Raw genomic sequence first — 27,752 nt, 5'->3', positions numbered from 1 at the left:
CACACACATAAAATAAGTGACAGAAATCAATATATGATCCCACTTTCTTTAAAAGATTTTATTTACTTATTAGAAAGAGAGAACACAAGCAGGGGGAAGTGGGAGAGGCAGGCTCCCCACTTAGCAGGGAGCCCAATGTCAGACTCAATCCCAGGATCCTGGGGATCGTGACCTGAGCCGAAGGCAAACACTTAACTGAGTCACCCAGGCACCCCTATGATCCCATTTATAAAAAAAAGATATATACACATACACAAAGGCATACAAAAGATCAAGAAGTAAGGTACCAGTAATTTTCAAACAGAGAAGTCAATGAGATTTTCACTTTATATGCCTCTCTTTTTTTTTTAACCAATGAATATAAAACTTAGGCTTCATAGGACTCGTCATTTTCTTCTTTTTTTTTTTTTTTAAGATTTTTATTTATTTGACAGAAAGAGATAGGAAGAGAGGGAACACAAGCAGGAGGAGCTAGAGAGGGAGAAGCAGGCTCCCTGCCAAGCGGCTCGATCCCAGAACCCCAGGATCATGACCCGAGCCAAAAGCAGACACCCAATGACTGAGCCACCCAGGCGCCCCTGGACTCGTCATTTTCTGATGATTTTATGAATTTTCATACTTAATGGGAAGCCAGGCTTTGAGGCCTTTAGTTTTTTTTTGTTTTTTTTTTTAAGATTTTATTTATTTACTTGACAGACAGAGATCACAAGTACACAGAGAGGCAGGCAGAGAGAGAGGAAGGGAAGCAGGCTGCCAGCTGAGGAGAGAGCCCGAAGCAGGGCTCGATCCCAGAACCCTGGGATCATGACCTAAGCCAAAGGCAGAGGCTTTCACCCACTGAGCCACACAGGCACCCCGAGGCCTTTAGTTTTGAAAAGTATTCTACATCTCTATAAGCTAAGAGCAAGAGAATACCCAAAGCTCCCAACTTCAACAGAAAACAAAATGCAGCAGTGGCTTAGACAGCAGTGCAGCTAGTGGCTCATTCACCTGCCACAAGACTGAGGCCTAACAGATTACTACAAATGGCTACCAATGAAGCCATATCCATGAGCCCATTCTAGGTCATGAGGGTAACCAGAGTTCTTCATCTATTTCCCTAGTTACTTCTTCCCAGGAGAGGCTGTAGATAGCACTGCTTTTATATACCTTTTAGATGAGAGTCCTCTAATTTCCCAATCCTGCAGGCCAGCCAACAGGAGTGCACAAAACGAACTCCAGGAGAAACCAGCACTGATCTCTGGGGAATGTCTACAGTGCGGCCATGCAGAAAAACGTATCAACAGTGAAACCAGCCAACAGCTGCTGTGTCACCACGGTCCATTTCTTTAGTTCTCTCCCCCGCTTAGATGAGCTACTCACCACTTGTTCCACAAAGTCCCAGTTGACTAAGGTATCAGGATCAGCAAAATGAACTGTGTAGTCTTGGTCTTCAGATACTACAAATTGGCAGCTGGAAATAGGGAAAAAGACAAGGAAAAGGCAGACTGTCAGAATCCACTGACATGCCATCCCCAAAAAGTCATTTACTTCCTTCACTTAGTAATCAAATACAGGCCATTAGCAGCCATGGTTTGTGCATAGAACTAGGAGTTCAGCCTCAGTTTTTAGCCCTGGCTCTGGAGGGAATCCAGAGCTTGGCAAGTAGGGAGTCTAAATCCATGAACTCTGTTTCTTCTGCTCCTAAGCCCAGCCAAGCTGCTGTAGGCCTCCCTTGGGCTAAAATTAACCCAGACTATGGCTCCATCAATCAGCAGGAAGCCAGATTTCCTTCCACCCTGTAAGAAACCCCGGCGCACAGCTAATCTTCAAGGCAGGAGAAAGCCTATTCTCACTCAATCATTTGATTACCAATTTATATAAAGTACTAACCAGTTACTTGAGTCTAGATCCAAGGTCAAATCTTACATTATAACTAATGACACACAAAAGGAAACAAAAGGCAATCAGTATTTGAGCAAATATATGCCAAACACTCCAACCCTGTCATTCACTTTCCTCCTTTATAGGAGGAAGCAGAGTCTCAAAGTGGATAAACAAATTACCTAATTACCAAAATAAAATTTTGTACAAATTACCAAAATAAGATTTAAATCTGGGTCCAATTCAAAAGAAAACTTTTACTACATCATGACACTAAAGCATTATTTAATTTTAGCATTTATTAATATATTTAAGTAATATATTCTTTTAAGCACCAATAACATCCGCTTGAAAAGTTGTTTCTCAACACTTGCCACCCCCCTCAAAACGAGAGAGAGAGGAGAAAAAGAACCAAATCAAATCCTTTTCTACCTCTCTCCCACAGCAATTTAAAAGAAGCTTCTGCTGGGGCACCTGGGCAGCTCAATGAGTTGAGCGTCTGCCTTTGGCTCAGGTCATGATCCCAGGGTTCTGGGATGGAGCCCTGTGTCAGACTCCCTGCTCAGAGGGGAGGTCTGCTTCTCCCTCTGCCCCTCACCCTGCTTGTGCTCTCTCTCTCTCTCAAATAAATAAATAAATTTTTACATGAAATAATATAAAAGAAGCTGCTTCAAAAGAAATAAAATAAAAGCTGCTTCTCAGCTCCAGCAACTGCCCAGAGGCTCAACTGCACTTTCCTCCTAAGAGCTGACATACTCACTTGGCCTGTAAAAAGAGTTCCTTGTTAAAAGGCTTATGCCCCCACTTGTTCCTTTTTCCCCAGCTGCCATGTCCACCGCCTTCAAAGTGACCCGCCTGGCCACGGGGTTCAAAAGTGAAATTCAACAAGTGGTTCAAATTGATCTTCTTCGGACCAGAGAACTGGGCAGGGCTAAACTCTGCCCTTTGAGCCTCTGCTACCTAGAACAAGAATGAATCAAGCATTTCAGATTATTACTGACTTATAGCAGAAACTAGCACAATCCCTCCTTCTACATGGCTTAAAATGCTTACTAAATGAAACACAGGCTTAAAGTAAACAATCTTCCTAGGAGAAGGTATTACAAAAAGTCCACCAAAACATGGGTGGGAGTGAAGAGGGGGACCAGAGCCTTGAACATACAATTACTTCAACTGCTCAGCCTGCCCTGTGAAAAGGCAATTAACCATTAAGTGACAAAACCCAACAGAACTCCTAGCTCTCTTGAAGCACAAAGATTTATTTACTGGATTAATCTTTTGACAGTCCCAGAGGCCTCCTCCACCTTCACTCTTACTAGCTACCTGTTCTTTGGTTTGTTTCTGGCAAAAGCCAGTCTGTGGAACTATACTCTGGAGGCGGCTCGCAGGCAGGTGCTAACGGTCATGGGCTTCAGGATCCTGCCAGAGACCTCCTAAGACACACACTGCTATTTGTTGTTAATTAAAACTGGCGGAATTAGAACATGTAGGCAGACTACCTCTGTGTCCAGAAATAAACCCAATCGGCAGATTCAGAAGCAGTTTAGAAAGTGGTAAGAAATCACATAGGAGAAATACCACTGCACACAAAGTTGGAAGAAATCATGTTGGGCTTTTTCAGTTTGTTTTTGTTTTTGTTTTTTAAGATTTTCTTTATTGGGCACCTGGGTGGCTCAGTCGGTTAAGCGGATGCCTTCGGCTCAGGTCATGATCCCAGGGTTCTGGGATAGAGTCCCATATCGGGCTCCCCGCTCAGCAAAGAGCCTGCTTCTCCCTCTCCCTCTGCCTGCCGCTCTACCTACTTGTGCTCTCTCTCTCTCTCAAATAAATAAATAAAATCTTTTTAAGAAGATAAATTAAAAAAAGATAAATTTTTTTTTTTTAAAGATTTTATTTGTTTGACAGACAGAGATCACAAGTAGGCAGAGAGGCAGGCAGAGAGAGAGGAGGAAGCAGGCTCCCTGCTGAGCAGAGAGCCCTATGCGGGGCTCGATCCCAGGACCCTGGGACCATGACCTGAGCCGAAGCCAGAGGCTTTAACCCACTGAGCCACCCAGGCGCTCCAAGATAAATAAGTTTTTTAAAAAGGTTTCATTTATTTTTTTAACAGAGAGCAAGTGAGAACAGCAGGAGAAGCAGTAGGCAAAGGGAGAGGGAGACACAGGGTCCCCACTGAGCAAGGAGCCCGATGTGGGGCTCAATCCCAGGACCCTGGGATCATGACCTGAGCTGCAGAAAGACGCTTAGCCAACTGAGCCATCCAGGTGCCCCTTTTTTTGGCTCTCTTAACATTCCCAAATTGAAATGGAAGATACCTGTTGTAAGTCAGCTAGTGCATTCCTTTCTTTCTTCTTCTTCTTCTTTTTTTTTTTTTTTTAAGATTTTACTTATTTATTTGACAGAGAGAGATACAGCGAGAGAGGGAACAGCAGGCTTCCCACCGAGCAGGGAGCCCGATGTGGGGCTCGATCCCAGGACCCTTGGGATCATGACCTGAGCCAAAGGCAGACACTTGACGAAAGAGCCACCTCGATGCCCCAGCTAGTCCATTTCCTAATCCCAGTATCTCATCTGATGTTAAAAACACTTTGCCACGTCAGTCATATTAGCATATAGTCACTTTAAACGGCTATATACCACTACATCATATAAGTATACTATAATGCCCCACGTAGGACACACTGTTTATAGCTTCTCCTCTGTAACAAAATAATGTTATGATAAACCTATTTTTTGATAGATCTTTGTGCACAAATATTTGACCACGTACAATTATTTCTTCTGAATGTATAATAGGAATTACTAGGTCAAAGGAAAAGCAAATTTAAGGCATTTGTTACTTAGTCAAATTTAGAGATTAGTAAACAGCACCTACACGTCATGAAGAATACAGGCGTGCCCAGGTGGCTCAGTTAAGCATCCAACTCCTGATTTTGGCTCAGGTTATGATCTCAGGGTTGTGAGATGGAGCCCCACTCAGGCTCCACATTCGGCACAGAGTCTGCTTGAGACTCACTCTCCCTCTCCCTCTCCTCCTCCCCCTGCTCATGCTGAATCTCTAAATAAATAAAATCATAAAAAAAGAAAATCTAAAGAGTACAGAAAGGGATATGGTGAAAAATACCTTACATTGCAGAAGCAACCAATATGGCCTCAGATATCCAATGCATATAAACCATAGTACAGGACCCTTATAATTAAGTGGCAAACCATAAACAATTTCCTTTCATCTCAACAAAAGATCCCGGGAGACAACACCTCCCACTGTTTATGTAACTCCCCACAGGAAGCTCAGGACTTCCAGTCATCTGTTGTCTCTCAACCCCTGGATGCTCATTTCCATGTGCCTCTTCTTTTCCCTCATCAGTCTTCTACCCCCAACGCCCCAACCCTACATAAGAGCTTGTGCTCACTCAGCAAAATCCTCTGCACCTTCAACCTTCTATCATCACCTTGTTATCCTAGTTGGCCCAATGCCATCCTCTCCAATACTGCCCATCACAATTCCTGATAAATTATTCTTCCAGGGGCGCCTGGGTGGCTCAGTGAGTTAATGCCTCTGCCGTCGGCTCAGGTCATAATTCCAGGGTCCTGGAATCGAGCCCGCATCAGGCTCTCTGCTCAGCGAGGAGCCTGCTTCCCTTCCTCTCTCTCTGCCTGCCTCTCTGCCTACTTGTGATCTCTGTCAGATAAATAAATAAAATCTTTTTTTTTTTTTTAAGATTTTATTTATTTACTTGACAGAGAGAGAGAGAGAGAGACAGATCACAAGTAGGCAGAGAGGCAGGCAGAGAGAGAGAGGAGGAAGCGGGCTCCCCGCCGAGCAGAGAGCCCGATGCAGGGCTCGATCTCAGGACCCTGAGATCCTGACCTGAGCCGAAGGCAGAGGCTCTAACCCACTGAGCCACCCAGGTGCCCCAATAAATAAAATCTTTAAAAAAAAAAAAAATTATCCTTCCAAAACACTGACTTCTCAGTTCCTTGACCCTCACCTCCTCCAATTAGCTTGCCCTCCACTCTACCTCAGGCACCCAGTTCCCAAGGACATACCATCTAGATCTGTGCCATCCTATACAGCAACAACTACTAGCCAGTGCCACACATGAAATACCACTTTAGCTATACTGGATAAAAACATAAAAATTAATTTTACCATTTCTTTACTTTTTTAATGTGGCAACTAGAAAAGGTTCAATTATATAACTGGCCTGCATTTCTACTGGACAGCACTGCTCTACATCTAGACCATTAAGGATAACAATCACATGTCTTCCAACATCCAAGCAACAACTCCCTCCTTTCCTAGCTTGTTCCCTTCAGGCCTGAATCCACAATTCTTCAGCCCCACTGGGATCTCCAAAACAGTGATCCGACCCACCCCTACAATTTTGTTTCCTTACTTGGAGTAGATCCTATGGTCCATTTACCCCTTCTCTTTGTCATCTGTACTCACCTGGCAAAACCCCGATTAATCCAACTCTGCCTATGTATTTCCATACCAGCACCAGAGAGTTATACACAAGAACACAACCACACCACAGCAACCAGTCTCACTGAAGTAGGCCCTTAGGCTGCCTGGCAATATTACCACAACCAAATGACAATTCTGTACCCACTTAATTCCCCAGTCACCCAGACAATTCCATTCCTCAAGGCTTCCAAGGATCCTCTCTCAGCTCATCTTCCATATTTCACCAAGACAGTAAGAACAATCAAAAAAGAATTCCTACATCCTCCTACCAGGTACTCTGTCCTCCTCCTGTGTACTGAGGATGAACAGGCAAAGCTCCTATCTAAGCCACTTGTACACAAGATCCCAACTTCTCAAGGACTCAAGGACACTGTTATAGCAACTCTCCCCCTTTTCTCTGCGTCATGTTCCCCCCTCACAGGACAATCCTATTACCAGAGATGTGATATAATTTCTCTAACTTTAAAACCTCTGGACTTCACACTCCCTCAAGCTACTGCCTCACCTCTCTGCTCCCCTTTAGAGCAAAGCCACCAGAAAGTACTGTCTAAACTTACTATTCCTTCTTCCCTGTCTTTCATTTTCAGAGCAAAGCCACCAGAAAGTACTGTCTAAACTTACTATTCCTTCCTCCCTGTCTTTCATTTTCTCTAAATCTATGCCAATCAGGTTTTTATCCTTGCCACTCCACCAAAGCAGCTCAAGGCCAACAACCTACCTTCCTATTATCAAATCTACTAGTCAACCAACTTACCTTCCTATTTATGAAATCTGCTGGTCCACTTTCAGTCCTCATTTTCTGCCTATCCGCACAGGGCAAAACTAACTACTTTCTCCAAATGGCTTTCAGTTCCCTTCCTCCCTTTTTGCTGATCCCTCATGAACCTGACTCAAGCCTCAGTCCTTAAATCTCTTCCCTTTCTGCAGCAACTCACTCCTTAATGATCTCACTTAGTTCCACAGCTGCAAACACCAAATGCACACAGACACCTAGCTCTAGCGTGGGTCTCTTCCTTCAAGTCCAGATCCCATTAACTGCCTATCTCTACTTAGGAATCCAGTAAACTGGGGCGCCTGGGAGGCTCAGTGGGTTAAGCCTCTGCCTTCAGTTCAGGTCATGATCTCTGGGTCCTGGGGTTGAGCCCTGCATCCAGCTTTCTGCTCAGCAGGGAGCCTGCTTCCCCCCCACCCCAGCCTGCCTCTCTGCCTACTTGTGATCACTGTCAAATAAATAAATAAAATCTTAAAAAAAAAGAAAAAAGAAATCCAGTAAACCTCTTCACATAAATGTATTTCCAAAACGAAGTTCTTTATCTCAACTCCCCTTCCCACCCCACCACCCCCAAACCCTGTACTTCTCTGGAAATCTTCCACATTTCAGCATATGGTATTTGAATTGAACTCCTGCCAAAAACATTCATTTTTTACTCTGCTCAGACCCCATATCTAACATATTAAAAAAGTCATGTTGGCTCTACCTTCAAACATTAGCCCAAAGGGCACACCTCTCACCATCGCTGTTTCAAAGTTTCCATCACTCTCACCAGAAACATCTTAACAGCCTCCTAACTAACCTCCTTGGTTCCACACTCCCCTTTAAAATTCCAAGTCAGATTACAGCACTTCTCTTCATAAACCCCTGATGGTTTCCCATCTCTCCGAACAAAAGGCAAAGTCCTGCAAGGCCCCACATGATCTGACCCCTCCTTCCCATTCTTTAGCTTCATTCCCTACTCCTCCTTCTCCCAGGGAAGCCTACTTGTTTTACCTCAAACAAGCCAAAAACATTACCACCTCTGATCCCTTACTGCTTGTGCACTTGTTATTCCTTCTGGCTAAGACACTCTTCCTCAAAACTGTATGGTGTGCTCCCATGCTCGTTCAGGACTCTACTCAAACTTCACCTCCTCGAGAGCAGCTTTCCTTAGGCACCTTCTAAAACCGTACCCTTGGGGAGCCTGGGTGGCTCAGTTAGTTAACCATGTGCCTTCAGCTCAGGTCATGATCCCGAGGTCCTGAGATGGAGCCCCACATCAGGCTCCCTGCTCAGCAGGGGGAGTCTGCCTCTGCCTCTCCCAGCCCCACACACACTCATGCATGCTCTCTCAAATAAGTAAAATCTTTTTTTTTTTTTTTTTTAAGATTTTATTTATTTGACAGAGAGAGACACAGCAAGAAAGGGAACACAAGCTGGGGGAGGAGAGAGAGAAGCAGGCTCCCTGCTGAGCAGGGAGCCCAATGTGGGGCTCAATCCCGGGACTCCGGTATCTTAACTTGAGCCAAAGGCAGACGCCCAACAACTGAGCCACCTAGGCGCCCTCAAATAAGAAAGCTCTTTAAAAAAATAAAAAATAAAACTGTATTCTTCGTTATTCTCTATCCTAACTCTCTCAGTCTACTTTTTGTCAATTCGGTAAGCACTTACCTTCAGATTTATTATACAGATGACCCCTCAACAATGCAGGCATTAGAAGCACCTACTGCCTGCACAATCAAAAGCCCATGTATGACTGTTGACTCTACCAAAAACTTAACTGCTAATAACCTACTGTTAACTGGAAGCCTTACCAATAACAAACACTCAACGCATGTTTTATTTATCATAGGTATTATACATCGTATTTTTAAAATAAAGCTAGAGAAAAGGAAATGTCATTAAGAAAATCAAAACAAGGGGCGCCTGGGTGGCTCAGTGGATTAAACCCTCTGCCTTCGACTCAGGTCATGGGATCGAGCCCCGCATCAGGCTCTCTGCTCCACAGGAAGCCTGCTTCCCCCCGCCCCACCAACCGCTCTGCCTACTTGTGATCTCTGTCAAATAAATAAAATAAATAAAATCTTTAAAAAAAAAAAAAAGAAAGAAAATCAAAACAAAGACACCTGGGTGGCTCAGTCGGTTAAGCGTCCAACTCTTGATTTCAGCTCAGCTCATGATCTCAGGGTTATAGGATCAAGCCCCACGTCAGGCTCCATGCTCAGCGTGGAGTCTGCATGAGATTCTCTCTCCCTCTGCCCCTCTCCCTACTCACACACTCTCTCAATAAATAAAATCTTAAAAAAGGAGAGAAAATCAAAACACATTTACAGTACTGTATTATATTTATTTTTTAAAAAATCCACATAAGTGGACCCATGCAGTCCAAACCTGTGTTTTTCAAGGTTCAAGTGTATAATCATTTATTATCTCCCTGAACTAGAATATAAGCTCCTGAGGGACAATATTCCATTCAGTATTGTATTCCAAACTGAATAGTATCTGATACACACCAGAAGAGAACTAAATTCTTGGTGAATGAATGAATTCTTCTATAAATACATTAAATGTGTCTTATTCTATAATGGTTACATAATATGAAACATTCAAACAGGAAGACAATTTAACCAGTCCCTTGCTAATTAAGGTTGTTTCCTAGATTTTCTAACTACCAACAATGCTACAATTAACTACCTCATAAGGAAGTCTTTATGGACTTACAAAAGGATACCTAAGAAACTCCTAAAATCAGAGTAGCTGGGACTAAGGATATAGCATTGTGCATTCTGCTAGATACTACAGGGCAAATGTCATTAATTAACTGAAGTAACTTTATTACCTAAATATTTAAGAGGTACCTCTAATTCAGGAGTGATGACAGAAGGACTATACAAAGTAAGGTACCCCAAATTTGTTGTGATTTCTCACAATCCAGGATAATGATGTCTTCCTCACCAAGGAAATTTCTATAACTTTCAAGGGAAAAAAAGAGGCAAAGTTCCAAACCTAGTTAATCCTCAACTATTCAAGACTGCTTTGGTTATTTACTTTTTCATGTTTCTCTCCTCACCAACTACTGATAAACCTGGGGGAGGGGGGTGGAATCAGAGCTCATGCTTCTTATTTTAGAAAGACCATTCTTAAATTCCATACCTCATCTCGTCTTCCACCATTAAAAGAAGAGCTAAAGACTTTGCTGCTGCCGCCGCCCCTCTGTGGAGGCATCTTGTTAAAAGTTTTGCTTTTCTGTGAATTGGAGCGACGGGATTGGTTGCTAAAATTTTCATTTTTGGGATAGGAAGGTTCACGTTTGCGATTAAAACGCTTAGATCCACTTGAGTTCTTTCCATCTGAAAGCAAGAAATGCAAAGAATTAGTTAATAAATGATACACAGGGCTCCTGGAGGATCAGTTGGAAGAGCATGTGATGCTTTATCTTGGGGTTGTAGGTTCAAGCATCCCCATCAGGTAGACACTACCTAAAAAAAAATCTCTTAAAAATAAACTAACAGGGATACCTGGCTGGCTCAGTCAGAAGAGCCTGGGACTCTTGATCTCAGGGTTTTAGGAAAATAAAATCTTTAAAAATAAAAATAAAGGTAAACAGACCCTTCCACAACCTCCAATAAGAAATCTCGGTTTGGGCCAGAGCTTTGGGCAAGACAACTCAGTAAGGTGGTTTTTACTTTGGCTCTTTATTTTTGTTACAGATTGTATTTACTTATTTATTTGAGAGAGTGATCAAGTGAGAGAGAGAGAGAAAACACGTGAGGAAGCATGAGCAGGGGGAGAGGGAGAAGCAGAAGCAGACTGCCCACTGAGCAAGGAGCCCAATGCAGGGGCTCCATCCCAGGACCCCAGGATCACAACCCCAGCAGAAGGCAGATGCTCAACCCACTGAGCCACCCAGGTGTCCCAAATTTTTTTTTTTTTTTTAATTTATTTATTTGACAGACAGAGATCACATGTAGTCAGAGAGGCAGGCAGAGAGAGAGGAGGAAGCAGGCTCCCCGCCAAGCAGAGAGCCCAATGTGGGACCCGATCCCAGGACCCTGGGATCATGACCCGAGCCGAAGGCAGGCAGAGACTTTAACCCACTGAGCCACCCAGGCGCCCCCCAACGTTTTTTTTTAAATGCCAAAGCCTGAAGGGTCCCTCCTTCAGGAGGGATACAAATGCAAATGAAACCAGAGATTTTTAGTTCACAATATCTCTCTTTTTTACAGGGTTTAACCTGTAAAGGGTTTTTAACCCTTAAAAAAGTCCACTTAGGGGGCGCCTGAGTGGCTCAGTGGGTTAAAGCCTCTGCCTTCGGCTCAGGTCATGATCCCAGGGTCCTGGGATCAAGCCCCGCATCGGGCTCTCTGCTCAGTGGGAAGCCTGCTTCCTCCTCTCTCTGCCTGCCTCTCTGCCTACTTGTGATCTCTGTCTGTCAAATAGATAAATAAAATCTTTAAAAAAAAAAAAAAAAGTCCACTTAGATGAAGTGATTAAAAAGTGCCTGGGGCACTCAGGATGGCTCAGTCCACAGGGCATGCAACTCTTGATCTATGGGTCCTAAGTTTGGGAGCACCATGTTGGCCATACACCCTACTTTTAAAAAAATTTTTAATTAAAAAAAAAAAAAAAAGAAAAAGGGGTCAGCCTATATCTATGAGGGAAAAGTATTTTATCTGGAAGCAGGATAGAAGACATTATTTTCCTTAAATTACTACAACATAACTAGATTCTATAGTGCAAAGGCTTGGCCTAGGCTCTAGCAGGTACATTCAAAAGGCATAAAAGCAAAACAATATTTACATATACACTAGACATCAAACCGAGAAGCCATTAAATTGACAAAACAAAAGAAGTTGAGTTCTAAAAACATATTAGATCAGCATGAGTCATATTCTTTTAAAAAACATTTCTTGGAGCGCCTGGGTGGTTCAGTCAAGCATCCGACTCTTGGTTTTCACTCAGGTCATGATCTCAGGGTTGTGAAACTGATCCCCGCAGCTTCGTATGGAGTCTGCTTAAGATTCTCTCTCCTTCTCTCTTTGTCCTGCCCCTGGCTCACTCTCTCTTCCCCCTCTCAAGTAAAATCTGAGAAAAAAAATTTTTTTAATATATTTCTTGCTTTTTTCCTCCAGTCATAAGAACATGTGTTCAATTTTGAAATCTGGAAGAATAATTTAAATTTGCCCCTATCCATAGAATACCAACTTACACACAGTGCATAATTTCCTTTTACTCTCCATTTCATACACTGGCCACGTCTCTCACAAAATGACAGACATAACAAAATACACTGTCTTCTATTACTCCATGAGCATTTTCATGCATCTCTAGTCTTCAAAGAATAGTTAATGGCTGCACAGTCTACCATATGCTTATAATAGAATATAACCAATCCCCTACTGCTATATATTTAGGTGGTTTCTAGTTAGCTAGTTAGCATTGGGAGTGTCTTTATATAGAGGACTGTGTGTACGATCATGTCAAATTCTCAAAATGAAATCAGCAGATTAAGTATGATCATTAAAGCCTTTTATACATTCTCAAGCTTCTTTCTAAAACCATTGTACCTATTTATTTACATTTTAACAACACTGTAACAGAGAAAAGTCTAGGTCTAGGTCACTAGGTCACTATTGACAATGCCGAGTTGAATAAACTTTGTTAAACTGAAGGGTCAAAATTCTTGTTTTAAATTTTATTTTCTCTGACGAGTAGGAACAAATACTTTTTCAATCTGTTGACCATTTGTATTTTGTATAAAGAACACTTGTTTTGGGGGCACCTGGGTGGCTCAGTGGGTTAAGCCCCTGACTTCGGCTCAGGTCATGATCTCAGGGTCCTGGGATCAAGCCCCACATCACATCGCATTAGGCTTTCTGCTCAGCAGGGGGCCTGCTTCCCCCTCTCTCTCTGTCTGCTGCTCTGCCTACTTGTAATCTCTCTCTCTGTGTCAAATAAATAAAATCTTAACCAAAAAAAAAAAAAGAACACTTGTTTTTATTCTTTGCCCCATATTTTCTACTTGGGAGTTGAACTGCATAGATTGTTTTGTCCCCAATTGAAAGAAGAATCCTGACAAGACACATTTAACATGTGCCAAAGTTTACCAGCAAAAAAAAAAAAAAAAAAAAAAAAGGGAAAATGAAACCTATCTGAAGACAATATAAACCTAAATAACTAAAGGTAGAAGAGGTCCCCAAATTAGTCTTTGGACCAAAAAAAAGACTACTTTATCTTTCTTCTCCCTTTGCCCATTCCATGTTGTCTTTTTTTTTTAAATCTCAGAATAAAATTTGTTTTTTTAAAGGTTTTATTTATTTGAGAGAGAACATGAGAGAGAACAAGTGAGGGGGCGCGCAGAGGGAGAGGGAGAAGCAGACTCCCCACTGAGTAGGGAGCCCGATGTGAGGATGTGGCACTCGATCCCAGGACCCTGGGATCATGACCTGGGCTGAAGGCAGACGCTTGGCTGACTAAGCCATCCAGGCACCTTCAGAATAAAATTTATTTTATTTTAAAAAGATTTCTGTCGGGGCGCCTGGGTGGCTCAGTGGGTTAAGTCGCTGCCTTCGGCCCAGGTCATGATCTCAGGGTCCTGGGATCGAGCCCCGCATCGGGCTCTCTGCTCGGCAGGGAGCCTGCTTCCTCCTCTCTCTCTGCCTGCCTCTCTGCCTGCTTGTGATCTCTCTCTGTCAAATAAATAAATAAAATCTTTTAAAAAAAAAAAAAAAAAAAAGATTTCTGTCCTGCGACGTGGATGGAACTAGAAGGTATCATGCTTAGTGAAATAAGTCAATCGGAGAAAGACAACTATCATATGATCTCCCTGATATGAGGAAGTGGAGATGCAACATAGGGGGCTTGGGGGGTAGGAAAAGAATAAATGAAACAAGATGGGATCGGGAGGGGAACAAACCATAAGTGACTCTTAATATCACAAAACAAACTGAGGGTTGCTGGGGGGGGGGCGTGGGGAGGGAGAGGGGGGTGGGGTTATGGACATTGGGGAGGGTATGTGCTATGGTGAGTGCTGTGAAGTGTGTAAACCTGACGATTCACAGATCTGTACCCCTGGGGATAAAAATACATTATATGGGGGCGCCTGGGTGGCTCAGTGGGTTAAGCCGCTGCCTTCGCTCAGGTCATGATCTCGGGGTCCTGGGATCAAGTCCCGCATCGGGCTCTCTGCTCAGCAGGGAGCCTGCTTCCCTCCCTCCCTCTCTGCCTGCCTCTCTGTCTACTTGTGATCTCTCTCTGTCAAATAAATAAAATCTTTAAAAAAAAATACATTATATGTTTATTAAAAATTTTTTTTAATTAAAAAAAAAAAAAAGATTTCCGTCCTGTCTTAGATTTGTCTATATTCACTGCATATCTTATTTCAACATGGAAATCTGACCAACTCAAGGCTGCATACTAATTTAATGGCTTTCATTTCAGCAGAAACTTAGAATGGAAGTTGGGGGACTCTTAATGAAGAAATCCATTGGGCTTACGCTCAAACTTTAAGGAGGTGGTACTTTAAAAATCAAGAGGATTCCACCATGAGCCTCAGAAACTACCAAGTTTCTTCCCCCAAATATAGCTTAATCCTGTTATGTTAAAAATACGTAATTCAGGGCGCCTGGGTGGCTCAGTGGGTTAGGCCGCTGCCTTCGGCTCAGGTCATGATCTCGGGGTCCTGGGATCGAGTACCGCATCGGGCTCTCTGCTTGGCAGGGAGCCTGCTTCCCTCTCTCTCTCTCTTTCTCTCTCTCTCTCTGCCTGCCTCTCTGTCTACTTGTGATCTCTCTCTGTCAAATAAATAAATAAAATCTTAAAAAAAAAAAAAAAAGTGTGTGTGTGTGTGTGTGTATATGATTCACAGAAAAATAGAGGGAGACATACACATACACACCAAGAAACAGACTCTTAACTAAGGCGAACAAACTGATTACCAGAGGGGAAGTGGGGGGGGTAGTGAAATAGGTGAAGGGGATTAAAGAGTACACTTATCATGATAAGCACTAAGTAATAGATACAACTACTGAACCACTATATTGTACACCTGAAACTAATATATGTTAACTATACCGGAATTAAAAGTAAAATCTTAATTTAAAAAAATTTTTTCTAGGGGCACATATATATCTGTGTGTGTTTGTATATATAAAAATATATATATAGAAACAGGTCTGGAGGGGCACCTGGGTGGCTCAGTCAGTTAAGCGGCTGCCCTTGCCTCAGGTCATGATCCTGGGGTCCTGAGATCAAGTCCCGCATCTGGCTCCCTGCTCAGCAGGGAGCCTGCTTCTCCCTCTCCCTCTGCCTGCCGCTCACCATGCTTGAGTGCTCTCTGTCAAATAAATAAAATCTTAAAAAAAGAAAAAAGAGGGGTGCCTGTGTGGCTCAGTGGGTTGAGCCTCTGCCTCTGGCTTGGGTCATGATCTCAGGGTCCTGGGATCGAGCCCCGCATCAGGCTCTCTGCTCGGCGGGGAACCTGCTTCCCCCCTTCTCTCTCTCCACCTGCCTCTCTGCCTACCTGTGAGGCCTCTCTCTGTCAAATAAATAAATAAAATCTTTTTTTAAAAAGAAACAGATCTGGAAAGGCAACACGCAGGCTGTTAAGACAGTTAACTTCGGGAAATGCAGCTTCACTTTTACCTAATCAAGTGGTTTCCAATCCTGCCAGTTTGAAAGAATCACCCAGATAAGCTTTTAGGGGATCCCTCACCCTCTAAGATTCTGACTTAAGTATACAAAAAGTTCTGTATACTTATCGTTTGGGTAATTTTGAAAACTACTAAGTACCTAGGAAAAATTATTTCTAGGTAAGATGACCAACTTATTTTATATCAGATTAAGAAATCCAAAGTGAAGATACCCTCAAAAAAAGAAAAGGAGGGGCACCTGGGTGGCTCAGTGGGTTAAGCCCCTGCCTTCAGCTCAGGTCACGATCTCAGGGTCCTGGGATCGAGCCCTGCATCAAGCTCCCTGCTCACCAGGGAGGCTGCTTCCCGGCCCCCAACGGCCTGCTGCTCTGCTACCTGTGATCTCTCTCTCTCTCTCTCTCCGTCAAATAAAAGAAAATCTTTAAAAAAAAAAAAAAGAAGAAGAAGAAGAAGAAGAAAGAAAGAAAAGAAAAGGAAACACGAGCTGATAAAATCAAAGTCTGAATTTGGAAATCAACCACTTCACACTTACCCTGTCACCAGCATGGCTTAAATGAGAGGTATGCCATCCTCTCCAAACCTGACCAAATCACAACCTGGGAGTCGAGCTAACAGTCACAGGCGATGGCAGCAATGCAGAGAGCAGATGGTCATAGAAACTCTGCCAGGCTGGGTTTACTCCTACAAATCACCTTTCAATCCCAGGTAGGGAAACTGACCAGAGTTTAACCTGAAGTTAGAACTTAAGAACTACACTTTTACCTACTACTTCAGTCAGCCACAGTTACTGACCAACACAGCATCACTGGTAACAGAAAGTGAAGCTTTAGTTCTCTCGCAAATGTTCTTACTTGTGGAGTTGATAATAAGATTTCAAATAAGTAGAAAATTCAGAGGAACAGGGTCCAAGCTAACTTTACCATGAGAACAAATGAGGGCTTATGAAAACAGGCAGGTACAGAAAACATAGATTTTCCAAACCTCATTACCGAAGACTGTTTCAGATGATACCGCATTTCACCCTAATACTTTCAATACAAGCACTTAATAGTTACATAGATTTAGGTAAAGCCAGATTCTATATTTGAACAAGAAAGTTCTATTTTTATTTCTCCACTTATTACCACACAGGCAAGGAAACAGTTTCATCACATTTACAGAACTGCTCTCTGATGGACAGGGAACTGCTCATTTCTAAAACAGATTACAAAATGACCACATATGTATCACGATTTTAGTTGCTCAAACTCCATCATCTTGTCTTCCACTCACCTAAAAGTATGAAGTTAGATAACTGAAGTGAGAGTCTGGCTTTATCTCTAGACCCAGGCAACAGGCAGCTAAAGACTGAAGGTACAGTCAGGCCTGTGACCCAGAGATAAAATTCGGAGTACGATTTTTGGGATGTCTCATAGACAACTTGTCAGGACACACATATGAATAACGTGGGGGTTAGAATCTGTCTTCTTTTCTCTGAAAGGAGACAGCAATAAAGATGATCTGCTTCAGATTTTGAAAAAGTCAAGTTCCTAGCAGAAACATATTCTCCACTATAAGTTTTAAATTTCCGGGCGCCTGGGTGGCTCAGTGGGTTAAAGCCTCTGCCTTCAGCTCAGGTTATGATCTCAGGGTCCTGGGATCGAGCCCCACATCGGGCTCTCTGCTCAGCAGGGAGCCTGCTTCCTCCTCTCTGTCTGCCTCTCTGCCTACTTGTGATCTCTGTCAAATGAATAAATAAAATCTTTAAAAAAATAAATAAATTTCCAAGTGGTGGTTCTCAGTCCTGGCTGCACAGGAGACTCACTCGCAGAGACTTTTAAAACTGGATGCCAGGGCCCAAGGACCCAATCCAGACCTAAAAAATCAGAAAGAGGGGCGCCTGGGTGGTTCAGTTGTTGAGTTCCTGCTTTCGGCTCAGGTTGTGATCCCAGGGCCTGCTTCTCCTTCTCCCATTCCCCCTGCTTTTGTTCCCTCTCTTGCTGTGCGTCTGTCAAATAAATAAATAAAATCTTAAAAAAAAAAAGAATCAGAAAGAATCCCTAGGAAAGAGCTCCACACATCCCTATTAAAAACAAACAAACAGGGGCGCCTGGGTGGCTCAGTGGGTTAAAGCCTCTGCTTTCGGCTCAGGTCATGATCCCAGGGTCCTGGGATCGAGCCCCGCATCGGGCTCTCTGCTCAGCGGGGAGCCTGCTTTCTCCTCTCTCTCTGCCTGCCTCTCTGCCTACTTGTGATCTCTGTCTGTCAAATAAATAAAAAATCTTTAAAAACAAACAAACAAACAAAAAAAAACCCTCAAAAAAATAAAATAAAAAGAGCCTCAAGAAATTCTGATGCACAAGCCAGAGCTGAGAACTACAGAGGACAACTATCAAGACACATTCCAAAATGGACAAGACCATTGGTTAAATGACTCAAATCCAGAACTCAGGATCACAGAGTCAACAAGAGACTTGAAACCTTAATCCATGTCTCAGTTCTTCCACATCTCCCTAATAGAAAGGTCTCTACCAAATAACACATCTCAGTCTTTCCCTCCATTGCCAAATTAAAGGCCAAAAATTTTTCCACAGTTAAATAATTTGGCATCATCAACATTTCTAGCTCTAGTTCTAACAGGTGGCACAACCTAGAGGTCAGAAAACCAGCCAGGAAGTTTCTGCTGCTGATTCATACTGTAATCACAAGCAAGTTGCTTACCCACTCGGAGTAGTTGACAAGCACCTCTGGAGGGGCAACATATGGGCTTACTATAGAAACAACTGACAACAAATTGAATCCAGCTGAAATTAGTAATTCTTAATGAAAGAGAGAAGTGGTATCAAAAATGAACGTGCCAGGGCATCTGGGCGGCTCAGTGGGTTAAGCCTCTGCCTCTGGCTCGGGTCATGGTCTCAGGGTCCTCGGATCGAGCCCCGAATTGGGATCTCTGCTCAGCAGGGAGCCTGCTTCCCCATCTTTCTCTGCCTGCCTCTCTGCCTGATTGTGATCTCTCTTTGTCAAATAAATAAATAAAATCTTAAAAAAAATGACACATGCCAACAAACTGAGGGTTGCTGGGGGGGTGGGAGGGGAGGGAGGGGACAGGGTGGTTGGGTGATGGACATTGGGGAGGATATGTGTTATGGTGAGTGCTGTGAATTGTGTAAGATTGATGATTCACAGACCTGTAACCCTGAAGCAAATAATACATTATATGTTAATAAAATTAAAAGATTAGGGGCGCCTGGGTGGCTCAGTGGGTTAAAGCCTCTGCCTTCGGCTCCGGTCGTGATCCCGGGGTCCTGGGATCGAGCCCCGCATCGGGCTCTCTGCTCAGTGGGGAGCCTGCTTCCTCCTCTCTCTCTCTCTCTACCTGCCTCTCCGCCTGCTTGTGATCTCTCTCTCTCTGTGTCAAATTAAAAAAAAAAAAAAAAAATCTTAAAAAAAATTAAAAAAATATATAATAAACCATTTCTTATGTTAAAAAAGAAAAAGAATGGCAAGTGCCAAGTTACCTGCATACAAAGGGCGATTTATAAATATTGCCTAGGACTTTTTTTTTTAAGATTTTATTTATCTGACAGAGAGAGAGAGCATAAGCAGGGGGAGCAGCAAAGGGTGAGGGAAAACCTGGCTCTCTGCTCGGGACCCTGGGATCATGACCTGAGCCATAGGCAGACACTTAACCCGACTGAGCCACCCGGGTGCCCCCGCCTAGGACCTCTTAAGAATTCACTTGAGAGGCACCTGCGTGGGTCAGTAGGTCAAACATCTGACTCCTGATGTCAGCTCAGGTCATGATCTCAGGGATGTGATCGAGCCCCATGTTGGGCTCCACACTGGGCACAGACCCTGCTAAAGATTCTCTCTCTCAGGGTGCCTGGGTGGCTCAGTCATTAAGTGTCTGCCTTTGGCTAAGGTCATGATCCCAGGGTCATGGGATTGAGCCCCACATTGGGCTCCCTGCTCAGCAGGACGCCTGCTTCTCCTTCTCCCACTCCTCCGTTTCTGTTCCCTCTCTCGCTTTGTCTGTCAAATAAAGAAATTCTTTTTAAAAAGAAGGAAGGAAGGAAGTATGGATGGATTAAAAAAAAAGAAAGAAAAAGAAAAAACCCTCGGGTGCCTGGGTGGCTCAATTGGTTAAGCAACTGCCTTCGGCTCAGGTCATGATCCCAGAGTCCTTGGATCAAGTCTCACATTAGGCTCCCATATCCATGGAGAGTCTGCTTCTCCCTCTGACTTTCTCTCTCTCTCTTATGCTCTCTCTCACTGTCTCTCTCTCAAATAAATAAATAAAATCTTAAAAAAAAAATTCTCTCTTCCTCTGCCCCTCCCCCCCCCCCCCCCCCCACCCCCCCCCCCCTTAAAAAAAAAAAAAACAAAAAAAACACGAACAAATCACTCTCACCCCCCTCTAAAGCCTCAGTTTTCTAGTCCATGATCCGAGGCTTATCCTCTACCCCACCTCCTCATAATGTCATGAAGATTAAGGGAAAACTTCTGTAAAATGCCTACCACAGTGGTTAGCATGAAGTTGCCATTATTATTTGGAAGACTACTATTATTAATATATCTAAATCATTCTTGTCAAAAGCACCCCCTAGACTACCATCAAAGCCATATAAACCAAGGACTCCAGCCAAAAGGCCTGGAAATTCTTATGACTTCTCTAAGTGGTTTTTATTAAAGGCTCAAGTCACCTCAATTTTCAAAGCCATCAAATATCTCCAGGTCCATTTACAGCCCAGAAGCATTCTTCAAGGCAGATTACCACTAGTAATCTGGCTCCTGGTACCGGAATAAGAGGAAGTGTGTCAGGATAGTGCTTCGTATCACCAACCTCAAAATAACTGCTTCATAATACCTGACCTTCCCTTAACCTCCATGGTAGTATCATCCCCCACCCAGGGGAATGGGGCAAGAGCCTGGTTCTGGGCCAGGGTCCATTGTTTGTCCATAAACTGCATAACCTCTCTCTCTAAAAAGCCTCTTTTTACTTTCCTTGCTCCTTCTAAATGACTTTCCCCAAACCCTAAGCCACCTTTCTCCTCTGGGCCATATTCCTAGGCTATTCACTGTTAAGTGTTCTTAGAATTATATCTTAGAACTACTGGAACAAAGCTGTAGAAATATACCTAAGAAAAGGAATGTTATGTGAATGTTTGAAGCAATTAGCCAAAGCAAAGAAACTGCGGTATGCCACTCTGGCAGAAAAGATCAAGTAAATTCCAGGAGCCATATTTACCTATTTCCGGCGTGCATGAACTTAAGCCAACTGCAGGAACAAAGACTCAAGTATATTAAACATGTAACTAGGAAGCAAATGACCATTTCTGTCATGCAGTTTAGAAAATAGAACAGACAGGGTTTTTTTCACCTGAAGTAGGGAAAGGAGAGAGGAAATGGGAATTAAATATTTAAAATCTGAACAACCCTTATTCTTGTTACTTTGACAAAAGAAGGCAAGTTATGTATTTTCACCTAACTTCCCCTTTCTTTCTTCAACTCAGTACTCTGAAACTCAAGAGGTCCTTTCAACAGTTTCCAGCAGAATCGAGTACATGAAGTGTTGGGTCAGCTTCTGAAATACTATAGAAACCTCTTATGGAATTATGCTGAATTTGGGCCTACCGTTTTGTTAGAGCCACTCCCTAGAATCACTGTGTAAGAGGTCCTAAATGATGTCTGCCATGGTCCTAGCTATAATGTTCTTAATGGAGCTTATGCTATTCTTCAGTTCAACCTTAAAAGTTAGCTAATATCCAGCGTTTCCTAAGCCATTTTTAATATCTACTTATTCTGCCTTTGATCGGTTCCTAAATGCATGCAGTGGATTACGGCTGATCAACTCTGTATTTAGCTACAAACCTATCCTACCTATTTGCTAAGGGTACACAGCAGTAGCCAGGAAAGTAGGCACTGGCAATGGCAAACATGCACAAGTTTTCTAACATACTAAACAAAACCTAATGCTACCAGAGGGTATACTGTATTTTATAAAACTTAGCAAAAAATCCTTTACAGGAGTTTTTACTTCCTTCCTCAAAAGCTTTAAATTAAGAAGGTGAACAAGTGTTTTAAGAGCATTCTACAGTATTTGTCATAAAAAAAATCACTTTAGTCAGAATGAACCCAACAATAAGTATTCTATTCAAGTTTATCTGAAACATTAACCCTGACAAGTATTTTCTGGTCAAACTATAACAGAAGTGTCTATCAACCTCTTAGGTAATCAGAGTTAGTTCTAATCAACATATACAAAGTCAGGGACAAAGTAAGTAAAATGCTTTAAAATACTTCAGTTTTCTTCTTTGGATTGTCACAAACTTTCACTACTGCCTCACTAGAGAATAAACTCAAGGCATTTACTGCAAGCCCAGAAAAATTAGTTGACAATCCAGATAGCCAGAAAATCACCATCTTTATCTTTACATCTGGGAATAGAGTGCAAAAGCAGTTATTTATCAACCACACTGAAAAATACTCAGACCACACAAAACCAGCAGTTTTGGCCAAGAGGGCCGGCTACCCTCTATCTCTAGAGGGATCTGTGATAAAGCTACACGTGTGCAAAACCCCCAAATTAATATACATAATACTGCCTGAAAGTCCACACTAATCCCTGCTTAGCTATTTAAAGCATTCTCTTACGATAAGACAACTGGACTCCACTGGAATTCCACAATCAGTTTCTAGAAGCACTCAGCGTACCAAGTAAACAAGTTTGCTATATCCAACAGATCAATTCTGAACTCAAGTCAGCCTTACAGGTGTTTTTTCTCTTTGCATTTAAGCCTTATAGTTTTTTAAATCTTAAAAAGTTTTAAACTGGACCTCCACATTTGGAGACTTCAAATCTTCACCTGTCTGCCACATATCTCCACTTCCACTGAAAACATCTTCCTACTCCTGCTGATATAATCACAGCGCAAAATAGCAGAGATTTGTACACAGGCTTTGAAGTAAGATGGAGAACATTTGATTCCAGACTCTGCGAACACCTAAACTCCTGGCCTCTTGGCTTTTTCCTTCTTAAGAAATGAACAATTCCGGGGTGCCTGGGTGACTCAGTGTGTTAAGCCTCTGCCTTCAGCTCAGGTCATGATCAAGCCCCCCCCCCCCCCCCCACCCCCCCCCCCCCCCCCCACCCCCCGCATCAGGCTCTCTGCTCAGCAGGGAGCCAGCTTTCCCCTCTCTGCCTGCCTCTCTACTTGTGATCTTTCTCTCTCAAATAAATAAAATAAAATTAAGAAAAAAATGAACAATTCCACCATACTGGACAGGTTAATAACTGTAGTATAAATAACAGAGGTATAAACCTACCCTACTCCCTGGCACATGGTAAGCCCTCAATAAATGGTAGCTATCATCACCATGATGGTCATAATACTGAGAAGCGTAACTACAAAAATGACACAATCTTCCCTGTAAAAGGCCTCTAACCTACACAGCGAAATAGGCATGATGTGTATTTGGTGGATAATAGGTATCAGGTATTCTTCTAAGCTCTTAGTTCATTTGCTCCCTAAGTTAATTTATTTAATTCTAATCATCTCCACGTTTACAGAAAAGGAAACTTGGAAGCTCAAGGTCTGGCAGATCTACAAAGACTGAAACAGAACCCATGCTCTTAACCACTACTCCACAGGGAACAAAGCCATCTGAGGACGAATCCTGTTCAACAGAGAGATGGATCTGAAACCAGGTTATTAAATATGAAATGTGAGTTTGAAAAGTCCTTGGGCCCCACCCTCCACTGTTTAAACTTGAATGCCATCCAATGCTAATTCAACATTAAAGGGCAGAACAACTTGGTGGTTTAGGAGCTTGGACTGGTGAGTGAGACAACCAGGTCTTAAGGCCCGCCGTGAGGCACATACTGGCTGGGTGACCTTAACCTTTTCTGAACCTCAGTTTCCTCATCCGCAAAATGGGGATAAGAATAGCACCTACTTCACCAATCTGCTTCGTGTATTAATGCAAGGTTAATGCAAGGATTCACGTAAACGACGCTGTACAGTGCCCATTAAGTTTTAATTTTTAAATAATTGGAGCCACGGAAAAGGGGAGAAAGGTAGGGAACGATAATAGAAAAGTGGGCTGTCCCTGGGTGACCCAGCAGACACCAGAGCGAGGATCCTCCCCAGCCGCAGGGACAGTCGCCCCCCTCCCTCCCACCGCCCTTACCGCTCTTGGGTTTAGACTCGCCGGCCGGCCCCGCCGAGGCGGAGCGGGGCGGCTGTTGCCCTTTGCTGCTGCCGGAAGAGGCGGAGGAGCTGCTGGAGCCGCTGTTCTTGTCCATGTCGGAAGCGGTGGCGGCGGCGCTGGGGGAGCTCTGCGGCATCAACGGGGGCCTCGGCGGCGGCGGCGGTCGGAGCGGAGCGGGCGCGGCGGGGACCCAGGCTCATGGCGTTCGGGGCCGGCGGGGGTCGGCGGCGGCAGCGGTTCTCGGCCTTCATGGCGACATTTTTCCCTGTTTCCTTCCTCGGCTTCTCAAACTGTGAAGAGAAGCGGCGGGCGGGGCTGTCGAGCCCAGAGGCGGCGGTGGTGACAGAGAAGAAGGAGGAGGCCGGGGCTCGGAGGTCCGGGCCGGGCCTGGCGGGGCGGAGGCTGCGGGGGAAGGGGAGGCGAGGGAGGGTGCGCGAGCCCCGCCGGCCGGCCGGACACGCTCTCCCGCCGCGAGGCAAGGGAGAGGGTTGGCTGTCTTGGTGTCGGGGACGTGTGTCTCCGACACAGCGACCGACACTCGCCTCTAGGCCGAGGCCGAGGTGCTCCGGGAATGGCGACGAGTCGCCAAACAGCATCTCGAAGAACCCGGATGGACTATATATATAGTGGCGATGTGGGAGTGACGCCCTCTGGGAAACGTAGTTTTCTATCTTACATCCGTGCCCAGTTATTCTGGGCCCAGTTCCCCCCCACCCCGCCGCCCCGCCTTTGAAAGGATGACGGGACTTGTAGTTCAGGTTTTATTACGAGTATGCTAATGTGCATAATAATATAATATGCACCAGTCATAATAATATAACATGCACCAGTACTAATAACGAATCCAAACATTGGAATGCCTGTGGAAATTTTTTATTTGGTTAATTTATAGTTCTTATTCTAGTATCAATATCAAGTTATTTATGGCTCTTATTTTATCTCCCAATAAGAATAAGGGTAAAAATAATGACAAAACCCTACATTTAATATAACTTTACAGCACTTCGTCATACAGCACTTCATTTCATTGTTAATAAGTCATTTATTAATATAAGCCATCGTCAGGGCACCTGGGTGGCTCAGTGGGTTTAGCAACTGACTCTTGGTTCCCCCGCACATCATGATTTCAGGGTTGTGAGATGGAGCCCCACCTCAGTCTCCAGGCTTGCAGAGCCTCCTTAAGATTCTCTGTCTCCTTGTCACTCTGCTCCTCCCCTCCCCAACTTGCACGTGCTTTCTCTCTCTCTCTCTCTCAAGAAAAAATATATATGTCATTATTAATATTTCATTTCATCGTTAATAAGATTATCATTGCGTGCTTATCATTAGCAGGCATTGTCGTGTGGGTTATATGGATTACCACACTTAATCCTCACATTAACTCAAATTTAAAGACAAGGAAACTGGTTCCAAAAGCTTAGATCAGTTACACACCATCACATAGTGAATAAGTGGTGTTCTCAACCACCTATGAGATAAGCAGTTCTCCATTTTACAAATATGAACACTGAAACTTAGAAAATCTCACCACAGCCATCTGTACTTTAGAAAATTATTAATGATTCCTTTCAACCATAGCAGTTTGAGATTCGTAGGATCACATACACACACTGTTAAAGAGAGGAACAACTAATTTTTCAGACTAACCACAGCTCACTAGAAACCTATTATATGCCAGGCACTGCGCTAAGCACAAGGAAACCCAAAAATATATTCAGATTGAGGCCTTTAATAAACTCATTGTTTCCTAAGTGAATTAAGCAAATAAGAAACTACAGTGGTTAGGCCAGTGCTCACCAAAGAGAGAGGCCATGTTCCGTTTGAGCCAAAATATCACGAAGCCCAACGGCTACAGAAGAGTCTAGCATCTCCTAAGCTCTCCTTCAGCTGCAAATGAACTCAAAACTCAAGGCCCAGCTAAGGTAGTTGAATATAACAATAGACAAGAAAACTTAAGTTGGTGATCAGAAAGCTACTATAATTTTTGTTCCCATTCCTCAATTGAAATCTTTCCAGAAAATCCAAGTCCAGATATTTCATAAACTGTAGAAAAAGTTCAGTGGGAAGTGTGATGTCTTTATCGCCCAGAGTTGCCTGAGCCAACTCAAAAAAGCTGTGAAAAAAAAATAAGCAAGTGTTCAACTTTGACAGTTGTGCATGATACAATCCTGGAGGGCTGGGGCGCCTGGGTGGCTCAGTGTATTGGGGCCTCTGCCTTCAGCTTGGGTCATGATCCCTGGGTCCTGGGATCGAGTGCCACATCCCCACATTGGGCTCCCTACTCAGTGGGGAGCCTGCTTCCCCCTCTCTCTCTGCCTGCCTCTCTGCCTACTTGTGATCTCTGTCTGTCAAATAAATTTAAAAATCTTTTTTGATAAATAAATAAATAAACAAACAAACAAACAATCCTGGAGGGCTTAGTCTTCCCAAGTAAAATTATGGGCAAGAGAATCCATGTAAAACTGGATGGCAGCCAACTCACAAAAGTTCATTTGGATAAAACATAGCGGAACAATGTGGAACACAAGGGTGAAACTTTTCCTGCTGTCTGTAACAAGTTCACTAGCAAGGATGTTAATTTTGAATTCCCAGAGTTTCACTTGTAAACAAAACTGACTAAATAACATATCATTCACCCAAAAGAAAGGAAAGAGGGAGGGAGGGAGAGAGTAGGGAAGAAAAACTACAAGGGAAGATAGTAACAAAAGCTATAATAAAATTAACACAAAATACTGACTATAGCAAAAGCTCCAAGGAGAGGTATACAAACAGTTGGGGGTGGGAGGGTAGTGGAGGGCTTCCCAGAGAGGCGTCACTTGAACTGAGCATAGAAGAAGGATGAGTGGAAAATCCTAGAATTCCCCTAATTGAGTCCTTTTCACCTCCTTATCCATCATCACATGCAATACAAAACATTAATAAGTAATGTATGTATAAGTCAGTTTCTTGAAATTAACAGTTTTAACTGGAATAAGGAAAATTAGATACTAATTTCACATTTTTAAATTTCCTTAAAATGGCCTTCATCATTCCTTGCCCTGCTTCACCTCTTGCAGGCTTTTCCTCCACAAGTCATATTGAAATGAGAACAAATACATAATGTTGGTTTGGAACCTAACTTTGATGTCTAGAAGGAACAGCCCCAAAGCCTGAGGTCCATTCTTATGTATCACTAGATATGGAAGACATACTAAGTTTCCTTGATGAATTTTTATTTCCCTTAACAATGATGTGAGAATTCTAATTACGTGAATGAATCATTCCTTCTTTCTATCACTTTTAAAAATAAAAGAGAGGGAAAGAAGAAAAACCCATGTAGCTCTTCCAAAAGAAAGCAGTAGGTGTCCATCTGTCAGACTACACATTAAACCAGGAAGAGATTTTTCATTTTTAAAATAGTTTCTTAGGGTCCTTGGCGCTTTCTCCTTGTGAAATATTTACAGACAACATATATTTAAAAAGAGAATCAAAGCAGAAACATATAGAAATCCAAGCAAAACTTACCACCTCCATCCTCTTTTGCGCAAGATGGTCTACATTACCCTTTCCATAAAAAAAAAAAAAAAACCACGAAAATCTGGGGTTGAAGTAAATATACATGCTATGCCAGTTGGCACTAGAAGTGTAGCTTTGTGACAGCAGAAGAGGGAGGGTGAGTGGTGATTGGGTCTGACTCACTAAATAGACACTAGAGCTTTCCTTTCCATTTATAAACTTCTTAGGTACATAAAATATAAAGACCAAAGAACAGCCTTTTGTACATTTATTTTTCAGAGTCATCTAGCACATGTTTCTCAAGAATGGTCTGCAAATTCCTTGCATC

The 27,752-nt window shown here is 43.2% G+C and overlaps 1 protein-coding gene and 1 pseudogene across 3 annotated transcripts in view; one reads left to right on the top strand and one right to left on the bottom strand.

Annotated features, from left to right (window-relative positions):
• The window catches only part of LOC111156555 (ring finger protein 10), a 41,631-nt gene extending 17,546 nt beyond the window's left edge, over nt 1–24,085 (bottom strand). For all 3 annotated transcript variants that reach the window (XR_002641217.1, XM_022517535.1, XM_022517534.1), the window contains exons 1-4: nt 23,909–24,085; nt 10,242–10,438; nt 2,624–2,823; nt 1,363–1,453 (exon numbers count right to left, since the gene is read on the bottom strand). Coding sequence is in view for 2 of the 3 variants with exons in the window: in XM_022517535.1 (XP_022373243.1) it covers nt 1,363–1,453; nt 2,624–2,823; nt 10,242–10,438; nt 23,909–24,065 (645 nt within the window). In the remaining variant the exon portion in view is untranslated. The remainder of the gene's footprint in view (nt 1–1,362; nt 1,454–2,623; nt 2,824–10,241; nt 10,439–23,908) is intronic.
• Nucleotides 24,086–24,127: 42 nt separating this feature from the next.
• Nucleotides 24,128–26,535, top strand: LOC111156335 (annotated as a pseudogene).
• The last annotated feature ends 1,217 nt before the right edge of the window (nt 26,536–27,752 follow it).

This window comes from Enhydra lutris, unplaced genomic scaffold, assembly GCF_002288905.1.
Source record: "Enhydra lutris kenyoni isolate GAN:26980312 unplaced genomic scaffold, ASM228890v2 scaffoldscaffold46, whole genome shotgun sequence".
NCBI lineage: Eukaryota > Metazoa > Chordata > Mammalia > Carnivora > Mustelidae > Enhydra > Enhydra lutris.
The sequence above is the reverse complement of the archived record's forward strand: the minus strand, read 5'-3'. Positions and strand labels throughout refer to the sequence as shown.